The following is a 27,504-nucleotide window of genomic DNA, read 5'->3' as shown; positions in this document are numbered from 1 at the left end:
TGCTCTTTTGCCACCTTCGCATGCCCAATGAAATGTGTCAGTGGTGTGTGGTGGCACACACCAGTAGGAAGTAATGAGGGTTATTTGTGAGCAGAACATATGTTCATAGACTACCACATTCGGATTTCCACATTACTTTAGTGTGCCACACAAACCCACCTTAAAGTACTGAGGGGCATATTAACAAGGAACAGGGAAAATTAACGCTAAGGGCGCTTAGCGTTAATTTTTTTAATGCCTACTATCGCTGGATAATATCGCCTGGTTATCGCGTTATTAACAACGCTAACCATCTAGGCGATAAAAAATCCAGCGATAGCGGCATTTTGGGAGGTTATCGCTGGTAATGCAGTGATAAAACTACAAGGATAGGGATATCCTTGTTGATAGCCCATGGTGGATTTAGCCATGTACCTCCCATTGGATTACATGGCTAAGTCTGAAAATTAGCTCTACAATATCCTTGGAGATCGGCCTGTGTCTGGTGTCTCCCTTTCTATCCAGCTTTCATTTATTAGCTGGTATCCAGATGGTCTGTCCGGACTGGCATTATTTTCATATAATCTCCCTGATGCAACCAGTTTATTCAAAACTCAGTGCTGTATTCGCAGTTTTTTTTACCTATCTCATACCTCAGAATAGGTTTCCTCCTGAACAAGCCTTTCCTCTGCCCCCTGGAGCAATCGAGACCCTCATATGGAGTAAGATTCCCCCACTTGACAGCTGTCTTAAGATTCGGATACAATTATTTAGGCATGCATGTTTGTATAAACTCACCTACGATTGAGTGAGTTCTAACAGTCACGCAACAAATATAATCTTCTGTGTGCAAGTGACACCATTTAATGTTATTTCCTAGCCACCACGCACACTTTTATTGATCAGTGTGAATGAGTGAGCTTATGCTGATGGCTATATTATAGCAACACCAAATTACGATATACGGCCAGCTAGCACTACAACACGAGGTACTAGCAATTATCCACTCTAGTATCCACGTCCCTGGCACATTATTTATTACGATATAATTACAAATGGGATTCGCATGAAGCATGCAGAATGTTGAGAACCTACACTAGGTTACAGGCACGTATACTATTTGTTTTGTGACTGTCTTCATTTTCCTCCCACAGGTTTCTCTTTTTTTCCTCACCTATTTAGGTTTTTGAGGCAGCCTGCTGCATAATTTTGCATTACGGCTTAAGGAATCTAGGACTGGGTACACGTTAGTGTGTGTACACCACCCATTTTCCTCTTTGGTCCTGACAAAAACCATTTACAAGTTGAAACATGTATACCCTTTCTTTTATATAACATACACATAGATACTCCTGGTCAATATAACCTACCAGTATCGACACCCTGTTTTTATTATTGTCCAGTAGCTTCTGATTAAAGTTTTTTCTACAAGTCATACCAGGACACTTTTTAACATCACTTTTTTGCACTCTACACTAAAAACCAGCTCCACTGTAGTCAGGTGTCGGAGCACACCTGGATGGCACTCGGCCATCTGGGTGGACCCCAATGATGAAGCATGTCACCAACCAGGTTGGTGAGTGAGGGGTTTCTTAACAAAAGGGAAATATCCTTTTGTTTTCTCTTCTGACATCCCATTAAGTACCTTTTGTTAGGTCCTTTTGGTGATACTCCTCTTTTGTTTATACTAGATTTCAGCCCCAGGGACTAGGAGTACCCTCCGTTCACTATGGTGAAGAATTCCTCACTCTCTCCCTTTTTAATACGTAAGTCTGAAAATTAGCAGATGCATAAAAGCAGCGTTAACAGTGGTTAGAGCTGCTTTATTTGTCTCTAACAGGGTTAGCGTGAAGCTTGATAATAGGCGAAATGCATCTCATTAGAGATGCAAAGGGAAGCGTAGTGAAAAAGGGTGCTAACATGTGATTTTGCATGTTAGCACCCTGTTGTTAATAGAGCGATACTTTTATCTCTGCTTCTTTGGCTTTTAAATCCAAAAAAGCGGAGATAAAGACCTTGTTAATATGCCACTGAATGTTTAACGTTACTGAGCAAAGCCTCTTGTTTCCAGTTGAAAGTCATCATTGCCACTTCCAAAAGGGCATAGGTCAGGTTGTAATCCCTGCTGATTCGCTTCTGCATTGCACAGTTTCTGTTTATATACTTGACAACCTTGAGCATAAGGGTTCATTTGTGCCCTATTTAATGTATTCTTTAAACCTTTTCATTGATAATAAATCATTGGCATATGATATGCAATACATATTTCTATGGGTTTGCTTATAATTACTACACACAGACAACTGCAAAGTGAGGTTAAACATTGCTTAGATCTGAATAAATTCTGACTGATAAACATGCAAAATAAAGGGGGGTTTTGGTGCTGCAGCGTTGACCTTGCATTGTGTGAACCATTTTTCTTATTATAGTAGCATATCTTTGATCATCAGCTAATGCTCAAAATCCAAGGATTTTAGATATTCAGGACAGTATTTTTAAAATGTTTTTATGTTGGTACGTAACGTATGTGTTTATTCATAGACGCATGTGACTGATTCTTGAAACTTCTTTTTGATTTTCGTTTTTTCTCTATTCGTTTTCAGCGTAAAGCCATTTGCTCAGCAAGCCTACTCCATTCAACCATCAGTCACAGCGCCAATATCAGGTAGCGACCATGGCAGTGTTGATTTGAACAAAGAGTGTGATATCTGGAAACAACTACTGTACTATGTGCTGAATGCACATATAAGTTATGCATTACCGCGGTCGAAGGCCTTTTCCTGCAGGCCACAAACGGTTTTCTGCGGTATAGCTAAGTAGGGGCTTGAACAATCTACAAGCTGACTTGGGGAGAGGAATTGGGCTAGCGGCTAGGGCGGTAGACTTCGAACCTGGGGAACCGGGTTCGAGTTTCAGCAATGACGCTGGACATACTGTGATTCTGGGAATATGACTTAATCTGCCTGTGCCTAACAAAAATGATGAATGTGTCATGTAACGCAACTGGTGCTATGTAAAGAGCTCCGATGCCGGATCAAGTTCGCGCTATATAAAACACTGTAAAAAAAACCTGGGGTTAAGTAACCTCAAGAAGTTACTAAACCAAGCAGCGCGTTCTAGGTTTAAAATGCATTACTGTTGAATTAATAAGTACTATTTCAAAACTTGTTTTAGGTATCTGAATTGGTGCATATTTCTTTTTCTGCATGCAATAAATTAGGGCTGGAATTCAGCATTTGATGAGGTAGGGCTCAAGCAGGATCTGACCTGCAAATGTCTATGATCCTTACATTATCAGTGTGCCATTTATCTGGCTCTGCTTCTCTCACCTGATATTTCAGGTAGGTACTAGACTTGCAATTGGCTCTGAACAGCCCACCTAGTCATCCAGAAAATAACTTTGCATACCACTTGAGCTCGCAACACCTCTGATATTATTTTAGGGTCAGTGGCTGATTTTTTAACAGAATTTGCCCCATCCAACTATTTTTTTTAATGTGATCCTTACACATGACTAGCTCTAATCTTGACCAGCTTCACTGTCGCAGATGATTCTGAAATATTACTAACCGGTTGCTGCCTCCCCAATCTTTCTATATTGATGTCCTTTTATAGTTTCCCTGCTTCTTTTGCAGAGCGCAGCATGTAACCTCATGTCCTGCTGTATTCCTATTTCTTGTGCCTGTGTAGCATAGGAGTTAGTGGTAGTACTAAAAACCATTTCATAAAATCTTTTTGGGCGAAACGTTGTGTACCCCCTTCCATACATATGCAGTACACAGCTTCACTGTCATGTGGGGTAACCCCATCACCATTTTTTTTAAACTTAGTTTTATTGAACAGTTTGGTCACTTCTTTACAAATACACATTAGCACTAGCTGCACAGTTCTGGAGATGTGACTGTTACACATCTGATCACTCTATACATAGCGAGACATAGATGTTTTATGGTTATGGCAACGTTGGATCATCAAGGGAGGGAAGAACAGGGGGGTTGCATATATTTCCACGGTACACATTCCATCTGCTCCAAACCGCAATCCACTTTTGGGGGCAACCACGGGCAACATAAACAGTTTTTTCCCTCACCATACACCAGTCCATATCCGCCTTCCAAGCTGCTAGTGTAGGCGGTGCTGTTGCTCCCCATAGTCTAGCATACGTTTTTGGTCCCACCCTAGTCTACGGTTTACCATGTGCCAGAGTTGGACAGAGTGGTTTGTGGGTCCCATTAAGGAATATCTGTGGGGTCTAGAGTAAAGTGCTCTGTTGAAGTTCCCCCTGGGAAGGAGCCGTCTATCCTTCCTGTATCCAGGGGCGTCACCGAGACGATAGGTGCCGTGGTTTATGGCCGCTAGATGGGCCGAACAGTAGTATTTTTTTATTTTTTTATCTGGTAGCCCTATGCCTCTGTCGTGTTACCCAAGGGTGAGTTTGTGTAGTGCAATGCATGGTTTACCATCCAACAGCAGGTCTCTTTGGATTCTCGCTATTTCTTTGAAGAACCTAGTTGAGACCAGGTCTGGGGAGGAGTTCTGTAGGACATACAGGAAGCGCGGGAGGGACATCATTTTGAAGAGTGCTGCTCTTCCCAACAGTGACTGCGGCAGTGACTTCCAGGTCGCGGCGTCTCGCTTTAACCTTTGGAGTGGGGGAAGGAGATTGCACACATAACAGAGTTTGGATTCAGAGGTATTGGAAATGCCCAGATACTAAAAGCCTTCTGGAGCCACCTGTATGGGGCAGCCCCGAGGTGGGGAGGGAGGGTTTCCATGGAGAACGTAGAGCAACGACTTACTCCAGTTAATTCTATATCCGGAATTTTTCCCAAAGCTTGTGCAAATATCAAGAATGACATGGAGCGACTTTTCTGAAGAAGCAAGATATAGGAGAATATCGTCCTCATACAGGGAGATGCGGTCCTACCAACCCTCCGCCCACCTGAGTCCCCTGATGGATTGGTCTCTACGTATCCAGGCCGCGAAGGGTTCAAGGGAGACAGCGAAAAGGAAGGGTGAGAGGGAAAAGCCCTCCCGAGTCCCACGGCAAAGAGTGAATGCATCAGATTTCTTGTTGTTTACTACTACTTGCGGCAGTGAGTCCAAGTAGAGGAGTTTCACCCATCCAATAAAGCTGGGGCCGAAGCCCAACTTTTTGAGAAATGCAAATAGGTATGGCCATTCGAGTGTGTCGAACGCCATGGTGGCGTCCAGCGAGACCACTATCGGGTCTTCTCGGATTGCGGCCAATGGCCCCAGTATGCCGTGTAACTGACGTAGGTTTAAGGCTGTGTTTCAATTAGGCATAAACCCGGATTTGTCGGAATGTACCAGTTTACATATAACCTGATTTAGCTGGCTTGCCAGTAATTTCGCAAGAATTTTGGGTTCTTCGTTCAAAAGGGAGATGGGCCAATAGGATGCGCATTTGTCTCTTGCTTTCCCTTCCTTATGTATGGTGACTAACATTGCTATTCTTTGGTCGCATGGAAGTTGGCTGCGATCTCTACTCTCCTCAAACATGTTTTTGAGGTTGGTGCCAATTTGTCAGGTTTAAGCTTGTACAGCTTTATGGGTAGTCCATTGGGACCTAGGACTTTCCCTGGTTGGAGGTTCCTAATTGTCAGTGCAATCTCATCATTAGTCAGGGTGCTGTCTAGTGTTTGTCGTTTATCAGCTGTAAGGGTTGGTAGAGCGATGTATGCAAGGAGTACAGTTGAGTCCTCCTCCGGCAAGTCCGTACCGCTCTAGTAGACCTCTTTGTAGTGGTCTGTGAACTCATTGACGATGTCCTGGGGGTCAGTTAACACAGTGCCAGAACTACTTTTTAGCTCTGGGACCAGCCTGTGTGCTCTCTCTTTCTGGTCTAATCAAGCTATTAATTCGCCAGCTTTGTCTCCCAGGTCATATATTCTGCCGCCCCCATCCCTCGCTAGGGTTTTGGCCATGTCTGTGACGATGGCTTTAAACTTCGCTTTTTTCAGTTGTAATTGATGGAGCATGCCCTGCCCATCCCTGTCACCCACTTCTTCCTCCAGACGGAGGAGATCAGTTTAAAGGCGAACCATGTCCTTAAACTTTTCTTTACGTGATCCAGCAATGGCCGACAATGCTTGCCCCCTGATTACTGTCTTAAATGCTTCCCAGAGGGTCACAGAAGAACCGACCGACCCCTCATTTTCCTGAAAGTAATGGTCGAGAGCTCTAGTCAGGGCGGCTTTTACTGTTGGATTGCGGAGATTCCAAGGGTTGAGGGGCGCTACACTACCCACTCTCTTGTCGCTCAATGTCAAGTGTGTCCATATCGGGGAGTGACCCGAAATCCCCCTTGCCATGTGTCGTATTTCGCGTATTGTCGTTGTCTGTGAAGTAGGCTTGAGCATGTACTTTATTCAGGAGAAAGTGCTGTGTGACCCAGAATAGAACATGTACTGCGCGCATTCAGGGTGTTGTGCTCTTCAGAGGTCCGTGAGGCCTAATGCTTCGCCCATCACCATTTTCGTTTATTGGTCTCACCTGAGACAGAGCATGCACTGTCATTTGTGAGACATTTTGTTAGCTTAAGGTGTGCTTAGAACGCATGCATTACATACTATTTTTTGGCTTCATCACTTTCATCTCCTTGCTTCTCATTGGTCCACGGATGCCAGATTTACTTCTTCTTCGTGTGCTTGTCCATTAGGCGCACCTTGTCGTTCCACTTCTCGCTTGCTTTTGGAGATACTCTTTTAGAAAAATGTAGTTGTAGTGCATATATTTGCAGGCCTTCTCTCCACCACCCCACCCCGCATTGTTTCTTGCACCTGTCCCAACCCTCCCAACCCCTCCTGCATTCCATTGGTGCTTGCCCCTGTCCCTACTCTCCTCCCGCATTCGGTTGGTGTTGCTTGCCCTTTCCCTCCCAACCCTCCTCACATTCCGTTGTTCTGCTTGCCCCCATCATTCTGGACCCCTGTTGATGATTGACCTGTACCACCACCGCCTTTCTCCTCATCATTGCTTGGCCAGACCCCTGCCCCTTGCCATTGCTTGCCCCATTATTCTGACTCCCTTCCCTGTTATTGCTTGCTCCTTACTCGCCCCGCACGCTAGAAACAAAGCAATATGAAGCCATTCCAGTTTTTCTATCACCCCTTCCCCAGTCATTGTTTGTCCCATTCCTCCATCCCTCCCCTGTTGTTGCTTGCCCTGTCCCTTGACCCCATCCCCTGATGTTGCTTTCCCCTTACCTGACCCCTTTCACCACAAACAAGCACTATGATGCTGCTGCGTCATAGCTTTTTTTTCCTAACTTATAGTGATGCTACACAACAGCTGATCTGCTATGCAACATAGCTTAAAAACATTGACAAATCCAATTTCTCTGAATCCAGTAGGGCGAACTATAGAACGGCACTCAGGTTGTACAAAGGCAAAATAAAGGCTGCTCAATCTAGCTATTATCAGGAAATGATTGTGACGGCCTCTAACTCCCCTAGGGAAATTTTTAAAATCTTTAAATCCCTTATCACTCCCCCTAGCTCTCTTCCTGACCCTACGAATGCACAAAAGCGTTGTGACGAGATCGCTAATTTTATTGCCACTAAGGCCTCTAACATTTACTCACAATTCCCACAATTGTATGTTGATGTACAACTCTCTCCTCCCCTCCTACATGCCAGGCTGTAGGATTTCGCCCCCCTCTCTCTATCTGGCTCACAGCGTCTCCTAGAGAATCTTAAGTCTGGATCTCCGGCCGATGTTGCGCCCCCTTCCATTCTTAAATCAGTGCCAGAGATTGTCTCCCCAGTTATCCGGGATGTAATTAACTCCTCCCTTGCGGCCGGACTGGTTCCCCTGCTATGGAAGCAAGCAAGAATTAAAGCACTTTTAAAAAAAGCCAAGTTTAGACCCTGGGCATTGGGCTAGTTATCGCCCAATCTCTTTATTACCAGGTAGGTATTAGCAAAGTGGCTGAAAAACATGTAAATTCTATATAGGCAGCTTATGTGGAGAACAATAATGCTTTACACCCCACTCAGACTGGATTTAGAAGTAAGCAGAGCACGGAGACGGCCCTTCTTGCTGTGGTGGAAGAAGCGAGGAAAATTGTGGATACCGGAGGTTGCGCTGCTATTATTCTGTTAGAACTCAGCACAGCCTTCGATACAGTAAATCACCACATTTTGATTAAAAGACTGAGGAACGTGGGGGTAGCGGGGACTGGCCTTAAGTGGTTGCAGTCCTTTCTCTCCGATAGATCATTCATTGTCTTTGAAGAAGAGGTTCTTTCAAAATAGACCCCTCTACAGTATGGCTTCCCCCAGGGATCTTCCTTAAGCCCCACCATGTTCAACATCTACATGCGGCCCGTTGCGGACATTGTGCTTCCCTGAGGGGTCCAGCTGGTCACATATGCTGACGAAACCCAGTTGGTGGTGTCCCTCAGCCAACATGATACGAATGACAAGAACCTGACCTCTTGCCTGGTAAAAGTAGCGGAGTGGATGGATTTGTCCTTCCTCAAACTTAATGGCTCCAAGACGGAAGTCATGATACTAGGACGTGCAGCTCCCCCTAATTTAGATCCTTGGTGGCCTAGTTGTCTGGGCCCCCCCCTTTACCAAAGAAACAAATTAAGAGTCTGGGTGTATGGTGGACTCTAATCTTAGTTTCTCTGTACAATCGCGCAAAGTGGCTGCTACCTGCTATGGCCTGATCAGATTGATGAGGAAGATCTTGCCACTCTTTCCCTTTGACGCTAGACATCTGCTGGTGCAAGCCCTTATTTTATCGTGGCTTGATTATGCCAATGCGGTCTACTTGGGTGCTCCACAGGGGACTATCAAGAGCTTACAGGTTATCCAGAACTGTGCCGCTCGACTTCTAATGAATGTTCCGAGGCGCACCTCAGCTAAGTCAGCACTTTGTCAGTTGCACTGGCTTCCAGTGCAACAAAGAATTTGGTTTAAGGCCATGTGTACCGTGCACAAATCCATTACCAGCAATGGACCCTCTGTGATCCTGCCGATGCTTCAACTGTATCAGGTCTCTCGGACACTTAGATCCAATAACAAAAAACTTTTGACGGTTCCTAGGATCCATCGGGCACGTACTGGTGGCCGAAGTTTTTCTCTCCATGCGGCAAAACTATGGAACCGGCTCCCCGATTCCATTCGCCTTGAACCTAATTATCTCCTCTTCAGGAAACTGCTGAAGACCTTTCTCTTTTCATGAGTAGCAGAAAAGTTCTAGCTGTCTTAAATGTGCTGGGATGCCCCAGGGTAGCCATGCGCTATAGAAATACGTATTCATTCATTCATTCACTCACATAGGCGAGACCTATTGTCTTTGCCAATGCTTGTTCCATTTCCTATGGACTTGAATCTACTTCCATAAAGGTTTTTATTTTCCTACTGTTTTTTTCTCTTGCTACTTCATTTTTTGTAACCTGTTTCTCAGCACTCCCAAGGGACAGCCATTGCCATTTCATCACAAACTGTTTGGAGCAGCTGATACAGATTCTTTCTGTGTGTCCTTCCAGTAGCAGAGCCTGGCATGCCTGTGGTTGGTGTGCAACCATCATAGGAAGATGTTTGAAGGCCCAGCTAGCATACATGTAGTGCTAAAGCAATGTAACAGCAAGATGTTAAAAAAATATCCGCAGGCAGTGCGGGGCCTTGCAAGGAGAGGTTTCATTCAATCACTGCACCTAGGGATCGGGTTCAAATCTTTTTGGTGAAGTTATACCAATTCGTTGCAATGAGCTTTTGAACACACCTCCTGCCCTGGTTGTATTTTTGTTGCTCAACTCAGCTGACCAGTATCCCAGTGCAGGATGCGATTACTCCACCAACTTTCCATGTTCATTGGCCTTGCTGGGCTGTGACATCTCTGTCTTACCATTTGCACATACTGAGGAGTATATGACTCCTCACAACATAAACTTCACAGGTAAAGATGACTATGACTTTGTGATTATTTCACAACAATGCACATTTGTTTGTAATGGACCTCTTTCTTATTTTCTTTTCTGCTATCCATTCTGGAGTATAGTGGGTTTTATAATGTGGCAGTGGGTAAGCCGTTTTACTTGCGGATAGTAACAAACTGTACATTTTTCGAACATCTTTAGCTATGAGCTGAGGTAATAGCGGATTGTCAGTTTTGCAGCGTGAATCTTTCTGGATGCACTATGCTGTGCATTATTCCTCCATCTAGTGGTTGGGTCTGGAATTGCTGTATTTCTTCTCTCTTTTTTTTTTTTCGTGGCCCAGGTGGGCGTCGACATACCAATATATGGTGTCCTTCGTGACGTTGCCGCGCTTCCTGCGGAAGCTCCCACCTTAGGTTGCCATCTTCGGATTCTTTTTTCATTTTTTCTCTTCTTCTATATTAATAGTTTTTCTCCTGTTTTAACAGTCTTCCTCCTGTCTCATATTTCTGGCGGAGGAGGGTGGGATTGCTAGTGAATCCAGAGCTCGAAGACTCGAAGGACCCTCTAAACTCCACATAAACACAAGCCTCCCAGAGATGCTGGTGTTTCCAAAACAAGGAAGAAAGTAGGAGTGCAAGTCCCTCAGGAAGAAACTCCAGAGAAGCCTTTTACACCCTGAACTGACACCCACGACATGGAACCTAACCCATGGAAGACGTAAGAGCTGTACCTGCGAAATCCAACTCCGCATCTCAAGGATACAGTACAGACTAAATACGTGAAGGCTTTAAAATGGATAGCTCATAGGCAAAACATTAAATAGTGCATTTCACTCTATGAAGACAAAATACATTTCATTTTAGCAGTTATAATATTTAGTTATCAAATGAGTCTACTTACAAGCCCCCTCCAAAGCCTCATTGCCACATCTCGAGATTATGTTACATGCAGCAGCATACCATGTCATAGTGTCACCTAATTATTTTGTATTGTGTTTTAGGTATAGACATTTTATTAGGCCTGGCGTACATTTTGATGTTAGCAGGATGCTGCTTTCCACAGCACTCTGACACTACTGCAGACAACACTGACTATACATTGTGATTTACTACAGTCAACCAATCATTTGGCGAACAGCCGCAGTCCATGCAGGTAAGAATGGTGGGGTGGTGGGGGCCGAGTTGGGGGGGGGGGGATTTAACAGATGACCACGAGGGAAAATTAAATAAATAATTAATATTTCCTCGTCGTCTGTCGAAATCCCCACCACACGGCCCCACCGCTCTTACCTGCACAGGGCTCGACTGTTGACCTAGCTATCAGATCTAGATCATACTTTTCCAATTGCATAATGACTAATAGGACCTAATTACCACAAATGCAAGAGAAACTCAAAACTGTTCTCTAATGGGGCCTAGCCGCAAAGTACAGATTAAATACGTGATTTCTTTTATTTGACAAAATCAACAGCCAGCCATGTAAGATGTTACACAATATAAGACTTAAAGTGGAACCTGGGTCTCTGTATTTTAAATTAGCTGTCAGAAATAAAACTTAAAAAATAGATAAAAGTGAGCAGGTTGAAAATTCTTTTAGTAAGTAAATGCTTTTAGTCCTACGTTGAAGTATCTTACTCTTAATGACTGAGAGCAGTATTGTCTCTAAAGTTTGGGACTTGGCCACGCAAAGGACGCACCAAGAAAATAACAGAAATCTCCATGTTCCTGACAAGTGGTGAACCAAATCAAGGTCAAAGCACTCCCAGATCCGGGAGTTGATAGAACCCAAAGAAGACAAAAAAGAACAAAAGCTTAGTAATGAAAATAGAAGAATGTGGACTATGGCACAGATAAATTGGCACTTTCAACGGTGCCAGACTGCAGCTGCTGGTTAGAGTCACTAAGCCCTGTGCTTCAAAATTCACTTTTTTAAATACATAACCCTTCTACCCAGGCCCTGTCTGTTCAGCAGGGGAAATTCTGCTGTGTCTTCTTTCAGCATGTCAAGGAGTATGGTATGGAATGGTTCTGTATTATGTAGGGGTCTGGTATCTGAAAATATTTCTGTATTGCATGTTTCAATGCTATGCTAGCATATGGTCAAGCCCACTGAAATGATTTGGGCTATATGGAACTTTGGCTCTGACTTGAAATATGTGTGGGCCTCACATCAGATGATAAAACCACCATCAAAAATATTAGGCTCTTTCAAACCCCCCTCCTGATACTTTACAGTTTGTGAAATGGACCAGATTTTAAAAAAAAAATTCTTACTGGGGTTGCACTCTTGACTTATGACTGGTAGTTATCATTTTTGAGAGAATCCTAAACTTTGCCGTACCTAATAATTCTATTTTTGATAATCTATTGAACTATGCATTGCAGCAACTCTTCATGTTCACATTCATAACACACTGAAACATGACAGATTTTAATATCTTGAGATGTAAACATGCCAGAGAGTCTTACAAAATTTCCAATGAAAGTTTGCGAGTAACCATACATACGTTTACTTTCTGCCTCTCAGAATGCAGTATTTTCTAGCTGTACCTTATAAGGGCTACTTTGACATTGCCCCCATTGAAATTTAATTACAAAGTCAAACGGCTCTGAATAACACAGTGTTGGATGCAGAATTCAGAATGTCTTTTGCTTTTCGTTTATATTCATTTCACTTAATTGAATATGTGACCCATAAAAATAAAACTATGCAGAAAGATGTTCCCCTCTACAAGGACAATCTGGAAAATGACCAGCTGTTCGCGCTATATAAAACTTTATGAATAAATAAATATGGGCCAGACCCGTTCTTGTAGTATAGTAGATGTTGTGCCACATGGCATTTTTCAAATAGGAACCTGACATATACTGGGTTTGCAATAGTGTCTAAGCGTTAAAAGATGAAATTGATAGCATCACACAGAAATGGGGGGTGGGTGTCGTTCCCAATGTTCGTGACTGGTCAGTTGACATGGATAGAGCCATGATTGACAAAAAGATTTCTTCAAGTACAGGGGATGCCCTAAAAAGTGGGACCGCAAGTGGGGTAGGTGTAATAAATACAGGAGAGATATATGTCTGTCTCCAAAAATTTAATTGCGACGCGAAAGAATGAAACCCGATAATGTTTTCGATATCGACAGTCCATCTCAAAATGGGGAAATGTGATGTTATTGATTGAATGTTGACCAGCTCACAACGTCGATATGCATATCATGACCTTAATGCATTGCTGTACTGTTGTTTTATGTTTTTGATCAATAAAAAGTTTATTAAAAAAATATATGAAATTGAGCCTAGGATGGGGATTTTGATAAGGTAATGTAGCAATGAATTAAGTCTCTGTATCACTGCCTTCACTCACTGCAAACCTATTGTGTTATGTGTTCTTTTGTAACCAATCCACACACAATTATTTTAGAAACTTTGTGCAGCAGTGCTGCATATAGACAGCTCTGAGACTCTACAAATCTGTTTGCCCAGCCCAGAATAACATACAGCTGTTTCTCACAAGCCTGGCACATATTTTCCAGAGCTACAGTGTCAGTCTTTCCAATTTCATGTTTAAAGGTATGAGTTGGTTCGATTTGCTGCATATAGATACAATCATACCAGGAATTCATTCTGAATGGCTTAACAAAAGGTGTCAGAAAATTAGATCATCTCACAACACACCATTTTCTAAAACCTCCAATTGCTTCCACTCCAAACTAGAATAAGCTTTAAAATGGTTACCTCACCAGACACATTCCACCTTCCATAGACAAAAATGCTGAACTACAGTGGATCAAATAAAACTTCGAGATTTATATCAGAATAATTAAAATTGAAAGATATAAAAAGGGCAACCAGACTTTCTAGTACAATGCTCCCAGAATTTGTAATTGTCTTGTGAGGATTCAGGAAACCTGAAAATCCACCCTTCACCTGAAGACTGATGATTAATGCATTCAAGGCCATTGCTTGCCCATGTGACCAGTTCTATGTTACATAAGTATGGTTAATGACAAAACATATTGTTATTAATCCTTCATTACTAAAGGGTACTGCATCAAAGTATTCATTATTACAAAGCTATATGACAGTATTTTGTAATTTGCTGCAGTGAGTTTTATAGGCTCTCATTATGAGCATGGTAGAGTGATATTCTGGAGGTTTCATTTTTAACCGTTCTACTACTCCTACCAACCTCCACTGCATTGAGCTTCTGAAAGTGCCTGAAAATCTGTACAAACACAACAGATGCGTTTTTTAAAACACATTATACATCAGGAGCGAAATAATTTATTTGGTAAAGGACATAGTTCAAATGTCCGAGTCCTGATCATTCAGTGTGTTAATAAATTAGAAACTAAAGCACAAGTAAATATGACATTTTCAGTTATAAAACTGTACTCTTAAATGGTCTTATATTTGAAGGAGTAAAGTTGGACATATCATTGATGATCAACAGTGAACTATAAAAATATGTTGATAATTTATCTTTTAGGGCTTGAACATGTAAGGCCAAACACTTGAAATGCCACTCTTTTGGGAATTCTGATGTTAAAGGAATGCAGTTGATAATAATATAAGTGATCAGCGTGATATACAGAAATATATAGTGACAATTTCTATTTCAGGGTTTGAACCTGCAACAGCACAAACACCATCAGTTCCTGCATGGCAGGGCCGCTCCATTGGGACTACAAAACTCAGACTAGTTGAATTCTCTGCTTTTCTAGAGCAACAGCGAGATCCAGACTCAGTAAGTTTTTTGATCTGACCCATTTACTTATATATGTGTTTTAATGAATGCTTTAAATACAGTTTGCTTTGCTTGTCCTATTGAAATGTGAAAGTATATGCAGGAAAGAGAATTTTCTATAAATTGAACAGAATTAGTGTTGTGGCTTGCAGACAACCATAACGACATATGAAAGCAATTACTAAATTTGCTGATCCAAGGTTTTGTCTTAAAGGATAATCCATGGTTTTACCTGTATTATATCTTTCCATATGATCATCTCAGAATATTTCTACCATCCCCTATTCATAGACAGCTATACTCAGCACTTTCAGGTTACAGGTTAAAAGCTATCTCTTTGTCATAGGATTTGTCCTCTAAAATGGCATATTCCTCATTCTATCACCGTTACATTTCATGCATCATTGTCATAGCCTCACAATTGATGATTGCTTCCTTAAGGCACTTTGTCCTAAACAACTTGCATCCTCATATCGCAGATGATTCACAAAGGTACATTTAAATGAGTAGCTCCATCGGTATGTATATTTACCCTTACACCTAGTTGTAGATCTTTTCTTTTTAGTTTTTCACCATTTCCAAGTGGAGATTTATACCTAGGTGTAGACTTAGGAGTTTCCATCCCCTCAAACGGTGGAACGGAGCATTTTCCAATTAAGTTTATGACTGTAATGCTACTATTACAACTTTTCTGGGTTTTTGGCACTCTTTCCCCCACATGCATCAATCTAGGATTTTGCATTTCTTAAATAGCGAAAATTAAGGAATCGCTATTTAGGAAATGCAAAATGCTATGCATCAAGAAATCCTAAAAGAAGTGCAATTAAGGAATGGCATTACATTGAATCCTATGGGCCTAGAGGCCCATAGGAATCAATGTAGTCAATTGGAAGGCAGTAGCAAATTGCGAGTGGCACTTAGGAAATTTCATGGGTGCAGGGGGGGTCCAAAGGACCCCCCCTGCACCCCTGAAATGCAATTGAAAGTGCATGTTTCACACACACATGTCCTAAGGACATGTGTGTCTGTAACTGGACAGTTTAAAAAATGCATTTTCAAGCATTTTTAAACAATTTCGCAAATTACCACGAGGTTGAACCTCGTGGTAATTTGCACTTCCAATTTGAATAATCGCCATTTTTTTTTTAATGATGCATTGCTTTTAAGGAATCGCAAATTTGCAATTCCTTAAAAGCAATCGCATTTTTGGAATTCGGTAAAAATACCGAATTACTCAAAAATGCTTCATGCACCCAAAAAGCACTTTTGCATTCGCAAACGGACGATTTTAAGGAATCGCACCGTTTGCGAATGCAAAAGTGCTTGATGCATGTGTGCCTTTGTGTCTAAGGTGGAGATCTTACTGTAGGAAAAAACAGAAAGAAGGTAAAAGTTTATTTAAAAAAATGGATAACATAACTTCATTGTAAAATGTTTGTTGTTATGTAGGTTGTTATTAGTTTGGTTAAAGTCTTTTTAATACTTTAATATTGTATTGTTTTATAATAAAATGTATTTTTAATTAAATCAGAAGAATTGATCATTTACTTGATAAACATTATACCCAGCCAACTGAGGGTAGATATTGTCTATGAGACTTAATTCTGGCCATGTGACTGCCAGTAATGTTCACATGGAGTTAGACTTTAAAGAGCATATTTAATCAATTCAATTCAATTCAATTTTATTAAAGTTTTTGGAACTCCAATGAGGTCCACTTAAAAATTACACATCAGTTAATACATAAAGTGCAATAAAACCATGTGATAATACAGCGGAAACAAGACAGTAAAACATTTCAACATAGAACAATTTCAAGGAATAAAAGTTTGGAATTTAGCAGCCAACCATGAGGAGATGGGGCACATCCAGAATTGTGCAAATAGCAATTAGAAAGCGACTGAGACAACGTTTTACACTCTTACTTGAAGCAGAGTTTGGAATTAGCAGCCAATTATGAGAGAACAGGGCCTATCCTGAACTATGCAAATAACAAATAGAAGCAGCCTAATCATGTGTAGATTTACAATTTGGGATAAAAAGATAAATAAGCAACAGCCCTTAAAAAGAGGGCCAAATAGTGCAACATACATTTCTAGTCAAGAGACATTAAAATAACTAAAACGAAGGTCAGCAGATCAGAAATTAAATCCCACTGGAAAATATACAGTTAAAATGTGTACATGAATTCATTAAAGAAATTACACAATTTTACACACACAGCTGCATTTTTGGGATTAAGAAGAAAATTGCAAGCTGAAGCTACGTCCTTAACACCATTTTGTAAAAACATCGGTCTAAGCACTGACGATAAAAGGTCAGTGCCGGACAAACGAACAAAATATGGTCCAAGTTCTGGATATTCAGTTCACAGAAGTTGCAATTTTTTCCATTTTTTGAATTCTGGGACCAGGATGCTGTTAAATCATTTAGCGGAAGGAGATCGAATATAAATAAGGAGAACCAGCGTCTTGTTCCATGATCTAAGTTCCAGGCTAAATATTTTTGAGGCAGTTTTGGGAAAGTAGTCCTTGCTATTATCTTTAATCTCTCTTTAGAACTACACAACTCAATATCTCTATTAAAGCTGATCCTCCCACTTGAGTTTTTTACGAAGGATTTAAATTCTGATAGAGTGAAATCACAGATTCTTCCTTAACACAGAAAATGTTTAAAGCCAAAGAGAAATCTCGTCCTAAAGAATATTTTCCCCCATACCACCGAAAATTTCCTTACACATAAAACCTCTTAGGGAATCAGATTCACTATTTTTTAACTGGTATCCCCAACGTAAGACTCTGGAAATACCTTGAATATGAGTGCTTATTTGCCCAAATTCCAATCTGATAGCAGCTGAAGGAACTAGCGTATTAAAGTTACACAGTTTACATAAAATCTGGCCTTTTATCTTCTCTAAAAAACTCCACTCCTTTACAGGGATTGATTCAATAGCATATAGTAAGGTCGATGGAATTTTTGCTTTCAGCACCGTCAGTAGATGTAAAAAATGCCTTCTTCCCATTGTTCTGTAAAACATGCGCAGACCATTAGCGTAAGACATAGCTTTACTGGTGCTGTGTTCGATATGGGATTTATTCTTCCTATTGCTTGCGATTATTTTCCCTAGATATACATATGAATCAACCACCTCCAACTTTTCAAGACCAATGTGCCAATTACATTTACATAATTTTCTGCTTCTATCACTTTTCGAGATTAACTTTTTACTCTTGGAAACATTGATCTTTAAGAAATGGACCGCCGTATAATTCTGCAATGATGACAACTTTTTGTTTAGCCCTATTGTAGTAAGATCCATCACGACTATATCGTCTGCATAAAGGAGACATGCGAAAGGACGGCTACCTATCTTTGGGGCATCGCCCTCTCGCTCAGAGAGACAGTCTGGTAAATCTGCTAAAAATAATGAAAATAGTAGAGGGGCTAACAAACAACCTTGTTTCAGGCCTTTTCTATTGGAATTACAGATGTTAATCCTTGGTTTCCTCCCATTAAAACCTGACACCAAGTTTGAGAATGTAATGCAATGATTAGGGACAGCGGGGGAGTAGGCAAACCCATATTTCGTAGTTTCCTCCAAAGGAGCGGCCGGTCTACCTTATCAAAGGCAGATGAAAAAATCTATGAAGGCCATGTAAGCATTAGATCTACGAGATAGCGTATATTTCTCTTCTATTAATTTCAGCATGGTGATATTATCCAATGTCGAATTATTTTTTCTAAAACCTGCTTGTTCTATAGGGAGAACCTTATTCTCCATGACCCATTCCGTGAGATGGTCAAAAATACTTTGTGCAAATATTTTTCCCACTGCATCTAGTAAAGCTATTGGCCTATAGTTGCCTGGATAAGATCTAAGGCCCTTTTTATGTAACGGGATTAAAGTGCTACCAGACCACGATGGCAATATCTTTCCCAGAGAATTGCAAAAGTTAAACAGAGGAACCAAAAACGTAGCCCACAGAAGTGATTCCTTTTTGATTACCGTCAACGGTATTTCGTCCGGGCCCATTGCTCCTGAGGGTCTCATTTTTTTAATAAATCCGACTGTCACTCACAGAGTGTACATAGTTGGATAAGTGTGTTTCCACAGGTTCAAGTGCAGCAGGGAAAAAACTAGGGGAGGTAATATTTGCTGCGTATAATCCTACCAAGTGGATTTTCCAATCCACTTCTTTAACAGGAATGGGAAGAGATTTTACTCTTGTAACGCAGCAGTCTGCAATTACTTCCCCAACATTTTTAGAGTTGTTTTTGGAGGCTGCCTCTTTTAACTGCACCCATGCACCATCTTCCTTTAATTGCTTCGGAGAGCGTTTTTTCCTATGTCTTTTTCTTTTCAATAAATTGATTAAATTACTACGTTCATTAGAAAAGTTCAAGAACTGGGCCCTCACCAATTTGTTAATTTCCCTATTTAAGATGAGCAGTGGATTAAAATAAGATTTCTGTTTAGATGGAGTACACGATGATTTACATGATGCTGCCAAAGAACTAATATTACAGGAAAAAACTTCCAAAAGATCAGTTTGAAGCGAATCATATTCATGCAAAACTAAATGGTGTTGATCTTTTATAAGAGCTGTTAAGTTTGCTTTTATTATGACTGTCGCTTGAGTGTTGCAGTGGATTCTACCATTATTTACATTAAACCCTACATTACTTCCTTTAAAATTCCATGAACCTACCTTAGCACAAGTATAATTAAATTTAAAACAGATCAACATATGATTGCTAAACACTGATCCCAAAACTTCCATACTTATGAGATTACAAAAAAACTCAGAGGAGACAATTAGTCTACAATAGAATTCCCTGTTGGGGCCTTATGAGTGTAGTTTGCAGGAATATCATTTTCTACCCTTTCATTAGCTATTATAAGATCTAAACTTCTTAGGCCTTCGAGTAATAAGGTACCTCTTTTGTCTGTCCTGCTTTTATTCAGAAAATGGGCAGTGGGGATATTTAGGGCTTCATTTCTTTCGATGTTAGAAAATACCCTTATGCTGTGTGAAGAGACTTTAGCATTCATATCACCTACTAGCATTAAAGACTTACAATCTTCCCTATCCTGAATAGAAGAAATAAAAACAAATAGATCTTTTAATAGGTGAGCATGGGAAGCATCTGGAGTAAGATATGCGTTTACAATTAACAGAGTATTTAAGTGATTGAGATTGGTGGATACTTCTGGAGGTAAGTTTCCAGGAGCTGCTTTAGACTCACCAGGTACTTCTGGAGTAAGTTCCCCCACCCCTGCTGCAATTAAACTTATATCCTTTTTAGGGAAAAAAGAAGTGATAGAATTAAAAAATTTTACAATATTTATTTGTAATGAGTTGTTTCTTAAGGGATTAGCTTTAGGTTTTTTTACACGGTCTTGTATATATCACTCTACCCGAGCGCAGTTTCTTTGCAGTCATTACTTGATCGTCACAGCCACAGACCCTTGGCCAGGATACCGGTACACCAGAAATATGTAGCTCCTATTTGCGAATGAGCCGATGCGCCGCTCATGCAACACCGGACATACACTAAGAACACTACTATGGTTACTATGGTAACAAAACTGGTATCCCAATAATAATCCAGTAGTCCTGGACAGACATACACTGATCAAAACTGGTCAAACGGGGTACCCAGCAGTCCCCAGGGCTGAATTTCTAGGCGTCTCCAAGCACACATCTATAAACAGTTCCCTACCCGTCCCTTCCGACACCTCCTAGATTCCAAGGCTCCAACCAGTCCTGGGCTCTGAACAGTCCTTCTTAACCACAGCCACAGCTCACAGGGAGGCATAGGGAGACACAGGGAGGTGCAAAGATACACAAAAGACACTGGAAGGCAACTCACGGATCCTGCAGCTCCTGCCGCTTAAAAGAGCCACTCACTGCTCCCACCGCACAGGAGAACAACTCAAGGCTCAAGGCTCTCAGTTGTGCTTAACGTTGTTCCTGCCACGAGGAAAAACACCTTGCAGCACTTTATAGGCACACAGAAATGCTTGCAGCTCCTACAAGGGACTACCGCTCGTCAAAGATTGCTCAGCCCCCTCCCGCCACACAGGAGGACAGACAACATTTTTTTTTTTCACCTACTGTAGCATGTAATAGCTTGTAACATGTAATGGTAAATATCAACAGGGCCACATCAATCAGCAGCAGTAATAAAGCAGCATAGGTCTCTGTGAGAATGTTCAGTCTTCTTCTCAGAACTCTAGGTCTCAACTGACCAGAAACTCATGTAGTGGTGAGGGGTAGCTTTCCAGATTTCTAGAAACCTTGCGTTATTTGGTTAGTATGATATTCTGAGTTTGCATAAATCTATTTGCAAATGTTTTTATTTCTTTTGTCTCTACGCCTATCCACTCACTAATCGTGCTGACATTTGAGATGTACAATTGATGTTTAATTTGCTAATGTTTCTGTTATGTGATGACCTATGATTCGAGCTGTATTGTACTTGATGAGCAATCACAGTTATTTAGATAAAGCATCATGACTTACAAAAAATAATTTGACATTATTAGTGTCATTGATTTAGTTATATGAAATGAATATTCTATGGTGATACCTTTAGAAATGCTGATATTGTTTGCCAATCCCTAATTAACTATATTAAGATTCATCACCAAGAAAGAGGATAAATGAGATGAACAAGTTGGCATGATTGGTTTAAACTCACCTAGCGTGAATGGAATGGTTAGATATTAAATTGGGTCCAGATGATAGACATTTGTCAGTCCCTAAACGCTGAATCAGAGTAAATGATTTGAAACTTAAATTATTCTCATTAAGTTGATCAAGTTATGCAGTTCATCAAACAATTGGGCAAGCATTTTTTATATATCAACAATTGTTCCAACTTAATATATCCTACTTTGCCAATCTGTGAGCAGAGTCCAGGAATTGATACAGCGCCACCTACTGGAGTCGGAGTTTCGTTGTCGGAGGTCGGAGCAGACGCGAGCTGGAAGCGAGTGGCGGCGATCTGCTGCGGTTTGCAGCGGCAGCAGTGGGGAACTGCGGCTGTGGGAGCCGCGAGCCTTCGCATTTTAGTTTTGGGACCGGTGGAGTACCAGTACACCCAGATCAGATTCAGCTTGAGCCCGTGAGCCCACTTCTGCAGGTACCACGAGTGGTGGCTGGGTGCGGCTGAGTGTAGTGTTGAAGCCCTGGACAGTCCTCCAGCGGGAGGAGTGGCGGATGGTCCACCAGCAGCGGCGGGAAGTGGCGGCCGGGCAATTTTATCTGCGGGCCGAGTTGTTGCCAAGTTAGTGCAAAAAGTTGAACTCTTACTCTTACAGGGCAACTTGTTTGCCCCTTGTTTGCCGTACCCTGTGCGATCCTGGCCCCCGTTGCGATCCTGTTGTGAGCCGCGAGTGCCCCTTAGATTTATTTCGATTCTGTCACTATAGAGAATAGAACATATGGACTACCATTACAAGGAAGTAATTTGTTCTTTGAAATAAAGGAGGTCTAATTTTGTTTAGTTACTAAATACACGGTAGTGCCTCATGCCAATGCCAATCTATTTTCATTTGTTTAAGTACACAGATGTCTCATGTTGCCTGGTAATATTTGACATGTTTAATCTTTCAGTGTTGCAAAACACTTCAATTATTTTACCTTATTTACAATATAGCTTTCAATGCAATATTGTTTACCCATCCTAAGAGCACGTAGTGTAGTGCAGCAGTTAATTTACAACATTTTCAACATGTATACTGTTAAATGAATCTGCACAAAACTTTCCAAGAAAAATAAGTCATCCACTTTGGGTTCTTCACTGCAAAGTTCATGCATATATGGTAGCTTGACGTAAAAACTATCAGGCTTAACTCAGCAGCAATGTGCAAAGTGTTTATGCAGCATACAAACAATAATACATTGAAAACACAGCACAAGAAAAATCCCAAACAAATTCAGAAAAGTAGAGTATAGTTCAATAAATAAACTTATACATGAACAAGAAACATCCAATCAGTAGAAATGGAGATATGCCATTTTAAAGTTTATGGTAAGTATAATGCCTAAAAGCATAAAGTACCATCTGCTTTCATCTGGTTGTGCAAGAACGAGGAAAGTCATAAGCTCAGGCTGACCACAATGGAGTGCGGGTTGGATACAGGAACCCTGTTAGTTCTGCTGAAAAGCTGCCATCTCAAAGTCCGCTGCAAAGAGATCTGTTTAGTGTGGAGAAGGCTGTGAGCAGCAGGGAGAGAATAATAGATGTTCGTTGCTGTAGTGCAAACAGCAGGCCTGTCTTGGCCGATGGTCATCTCTGTTGCATGAAGATCAGGTTGTGCGTTACAGGAGTTCTGCATTGGTGGTCAACACGTGCAGTCAATGATGTTGAGTGTCTTGGCATGAATGGACCTATTTGCGGTTGCAAAGACCCTAAAACTTCAAGATTTCTCCTTTTGTTTTAGGAAGAGTGCATTTTAAGGCAAGTTAAGGGCCCAGGATCTGGAGAGTCACTTCTTGGGAATAAGAGACTCATTATAGCAGGGCCCAGGCAGTTCTTGTTGCAGGTCCAGGCAGGTCTATTTTAGCAAGCCAACTGGGTTGTTGCTTTGAGCCCTCTGGAGCTTGCTGTATTCCCTTAGCTCAGAACAGGAGGCTAGCCACCTGACCCTTAGAGTCTCTCATGTAGCCTGGACTGAAAAGAGCTGGTCCAGTCTTCCTTTTCAGAGATCAGAGCAGGCCTCATGCAGCAGAACGATCCTCTGGGGGACAAGGCAGGCCTCAAGCACCAAGCAGCCCTTTGGAGAAAAGGGCAGGCCTCAAGCAACAGGACAGTCCTATGGGAAACAAGGTGGTTCCTTCCTAGTGTAATGTCCGCAGGCCCAATCCTCTGGATGTCCAATATTTATACCTGGTGCTAGCCTTTGTTTTTGGGGGTTCTGTGTTCTACCCTCACATGTGGTTCTGGAAATGTCTTCTTTTCCCCTATTCCAAGAAGTCTGAGGTGACACAAGGCTGGTTTCAGGTTCATTGTATGTGTGATGTAGGGAAACTCTTTGAAGTGTAAATGGGGACAACTCTGCCCCAGCCATCCTGGAAGAATCGCCCATCATGTCCACACCTAGCCCCTTTGTTCCACTGTCTGAGAGGAATACACAAATTCCAACAACAGAGCCATTCACAGTCATGCGATCTGGTATACTGGCAGAAGGCAGAAATAGTTAGGGCACATTTCTAAAAATGGCATTCCAGAATTGTGACTTATAATCTGACTTTACCATTAAAGGGGATTATATAAATTGCAATTCATTTTAAGTCTGAACAGCATATTTCTCTTTGCTCCCAATCCAAAGTTAACACTTATTAATTGTAATAAGATAACCCACTGTTAGTCAATGGGAGAGATAGGCCTTACCACAGTAAAAAACAACTTTAGGCTTGTTTCACTCACAGGATATGTAAACCTTAAGTACAAGTATCCTACCTTTTAAATACAATGGACCTGTCCCAGAAGCTCTTAGGGCACATGTTAAGGGTGACTTATAAGTATTAATAAGGACATTTTAGGCCTGGAAATGACAGTTTGAAATGTAAGGCCTGGGACATGTTTTTTTTTAAAACTCTTTTTTATTATAATCAGCATTAAGAAGGTACATTTCTTCCAGACAATACTCGTACATCATCAACAATTCAAACACTACACATTTCCACTACAGTAGTATAACAGTATACAGTACACCACGATCGTGTCCAACACCCTGTCCATCCCACACCTCCTCCCTACCCGAACCCACGGCGCTTCACATATATTTCCCCTGAAAACATTACAAGCCCCCCAGATCTTGTTCCATTTCCCCGGGTAACCACGATTAACAAACACCGTCCGTTCTGTAATCATTGCAATATCCATGTCTATGCACCATGCGGTTAACTTCAATACCTCCGCCCCCCCATTTGCAACCATTTCAAATCCTACATAGGGTGATTAAGGTCATTTGGCTCCCAGACATTCAACAAACATCTTCTGAGCTCTGGCAAAAGAGACACCTCCCCCACCTGTGATATTGTTCTCATTATTTGTACCCAGTAATCCATGATCTTGGGGCATTGCCATATGGTATGGTAGAAAGTTCCCTCCTCCCCACATCCCCATAGACAGTATGGATGTGACGTTATACCTATTTTAGGTAGGGTGAGTCAAGTGAAGTAGACTTATATCTTGAGTTGTACCAGCCTAAGTCGCAAGGGTATTCCCACCTCCTTTGGGGAGGCAAGTGCCTCCTGTCAGTCCGAGTCATCCAAGTCACCTATATCGCGGGACCACTTCCCTCTGAGCCCTATCGTGGGGTCTGGGAGATTGTTAAATAGCTTCCGGTATGTGAATAAAGTAGCCCGCTTCTGCATATAGTCTGTCCTCCAGAGGCGAGGCTTCCTGGACCTCAGTACCTGGAGGCTGTCACCAGAGCATGTTTTATCTGTGTCTACCTTAAAAGTTCAGTTGGCTCCAACTCACACTGCTGCTGAAGGTGCTCAAATGTCATAACCTTTCCCTTGCGCCAAACGTCCCCCACTGTGTAGATTCCAATTGCATCCCACTGGGCAAAACCCTTGCTATTCCTGAGCTGACCCAGCTGCGGCGTGTCCCAAAGAGAGGTGAGTTGGGTTATAGTCCCCTGCCAACCCAATTTCTTCTGCGCATCATGCCATAGGGTGATTTGTCTGCTGTGTGTGTCCAATGAGGGCTTTAGTGCGCTTTTTGTCATAAAGGGGGGACAGTATTTTACACACACCCAAAGCCACCCTGTGTGTCCTAAACGCCGGATCCTCCTGGGGGGCATGTATCCCATGATTGATTATTTTCAGTTGTACCGCCCAGTAATACAACTGTATATTCGGGAGCGCCACCCCCCTCCCCATCATACCAGCTACGAACTAACTTAGTCTGTGCTATGCGCGCTGGCTTGTGTCCCCAGAGCAGGTTGGAGACCTGGGCCTCTATTGCCTTAAAATAGCTTGGGTGCACCGGGAATGGCGTGTTTTCCAGCACATACAAGAAACAAGGAAGCACCATCATTTTAAAGATTGCCGCCGTCCCTAACAGCGTAAGCTGCAGCGCACTCCCAGTATGATGTCACGTCTAAGGCGCTCCAGTAGGGGCTGCAGATTATGTTGATAAAAGTCTGCGGAGACGGCTGTAACATTGATCCCCAAGTATTTGAACATGCCATCTGCGATCATGAGCGGGCAGTCTTGGGGGAGCTGCGGCGGTGGACCGTGCAGCACGTATAGTATAGATTTGGACCAATTTATGGTGTATTCCGATGCCCGCCCGAAGAGTTCACAGACATTCAGGAGGACCATTATGGAACGCCTGGGAAGGGTCAGATATAATAGGAAGTCGTCTGCGTATAATGAAATGCGGTCTTCCCACTCTTCTGTCCATCTGATTCCCTTTATCATTGGTTCCACGCCGCCAAGGGCTCGATTACCACTGCGAAAAACAGTGGGGACAAGGGACAACCCTGGCGGGTGCCCCGTGTCAAAGGGAAGTCGTCAGATATGTGCCCATTTACCGTTACATGAGCTATAGGTTTAGTGTAAAGCAGACAGACCCATGTACATAATTTAGGACCAAAGGCTAAGTGACGAAGCATCGCAAACAGGAATGGCCACTCCACCAAATCGAACGCCATCCTCGCGTCCAGGGAGAGTATGACTGCCGGCTCCTGAAGATAGGGCACGCATGCCATCACATCCGGTAGACATCTCAGATTTAGTGCTGTACTTCTGCCCGGCATGAAGCCAGATTGGTCTGGGTGTATCAGAGTCGTTAGGTACGGCATTAGTCTAATCGCCATCAGTTTTGCGAGGATTTTACCCTCCGCATTAATCAGTGAGATGGGGCGATATGGGGTACATTAATCTGCAGGTTTGCCCGGTTTGGGTATTGCCACTATTGTGGCCGTTATTTGATCCAATGGTAACTCTCCCTTCTTAAAACAGTCATTGTACATATGTAGCAGATAGGGGGCTACATTTCCCGCCGTTTTCTTATAGAGTTTGATGGTGATATCATTAGGGCCTGCCGCTTTGCCGGACTGCATTGCGCCTATCGCCCCCTGCATTTCCTCCACCGTAAGATCCGCCTCAAGTGCTAGAGCCGCTTCCAGAGGTAGCCCGGGCATGTCAATATCCTGATTGTAAGTTAGTGCTTCCTCTACCGACATCTCAGAGGTCGACGTATATACCTGCTGAAAATGATGTGCTAAGGTTTGGACTATGATCTGCGGGTTTGTTGTAATTTTCCCATCTACCGTCCCAATCCTCGCTATCCATTTGGTACTTTGTTCCCTTTTGTCTAGCCATGCCAGAAGTTTCCCGGCTTTATCCCCAATCTCTTAAATCTTATGCTAAGTAGCTGTCAGAAGCGACCTTGTCAGGTCTTCTAAGTATTTCCTACGCTGCTGTTGTGCAAGCCGTAATTTCTGAGTTGTGGTCGGCGTGGGGTCACTGGTGTGTTGACCCTCCGCTTCTACCAGCGCCAGCTCCAGGTTATGTAGTTTGTGCTGCTTCTCCTGTCTATGCCCCGTGACCGAGGCAATGGCTTGCCCTCTAAGGACCGTTTTGTATGCTTCCCACAGAATTGTTGGGGAATCAACTGACGCCTCATTCTCTTGAAAATAATGCTTTGCCGCTTCAAGAATCGCTTTTTTAATTTTAGGGACCTGTAAGTAGCCCGGGTAAATTGGATAAATGCGTCGCCTAACCTTGCGACAGTGTGTTTATGTCAATAGCACTTGGGAGTGGTCAGAGATACCACTGGGTTTTATCTCTATGCTGTCAACGTTCTGCAGGCAGTTCGCTGTAGCTTAAAAG

General features: G+C 42.3%; 1 protein-coding gene across 6 annotated transcripts in view; it reads left to right on the top strand.

Annotated features, from left to right (window-relative positions):
• The window catches only part of TEAD1 (TEA domain transcription factor 1), a 414,947-nt gene that overhangs the window by 321,268 nt on the left and 66,175 nt on the right, over positions 1 to 27,504 (top strand). For all 6 annotated transcript variants that reach the window (XM_086955933.1, XM_086955930.1, XM_086955929.1 and 3 more), the window contains 2 exons: positions 2,583 to 2,644; positions 14,517 to 14,641. In XM_086955933.1, coding sequence (XP_086812059.1) covers positions 2,583 to 2,644; positions 14,517 to 14,641 — 187 coding nt within the window. The remainder of the gene's footprint in view (positions 1 to 2,582; positions 2,645 to 14,516; positions 14,642 to 27,504) is intronic.

The sequence above is a fragment of the Lissotriton vulgaris genome, chromosome 2_1, assembly GCF_964263255.1.
Source record: "Lissotriton vulgaris chromosome 2_1, aLisVul1.2, whole genome shotgun sequence".
Classification (NCBI taxonomy): domain Eukaryota; kingdom Metazoa; phylum Chordata; class Amphibia; order Caudata; family Salamandridae; genus Lissotriton; species Lissotriton vulgaris.
Note: the sequence above shows the minus strand (reverse complement) of the source record. Positions and strands in the feature narration are given on the sequence as shown.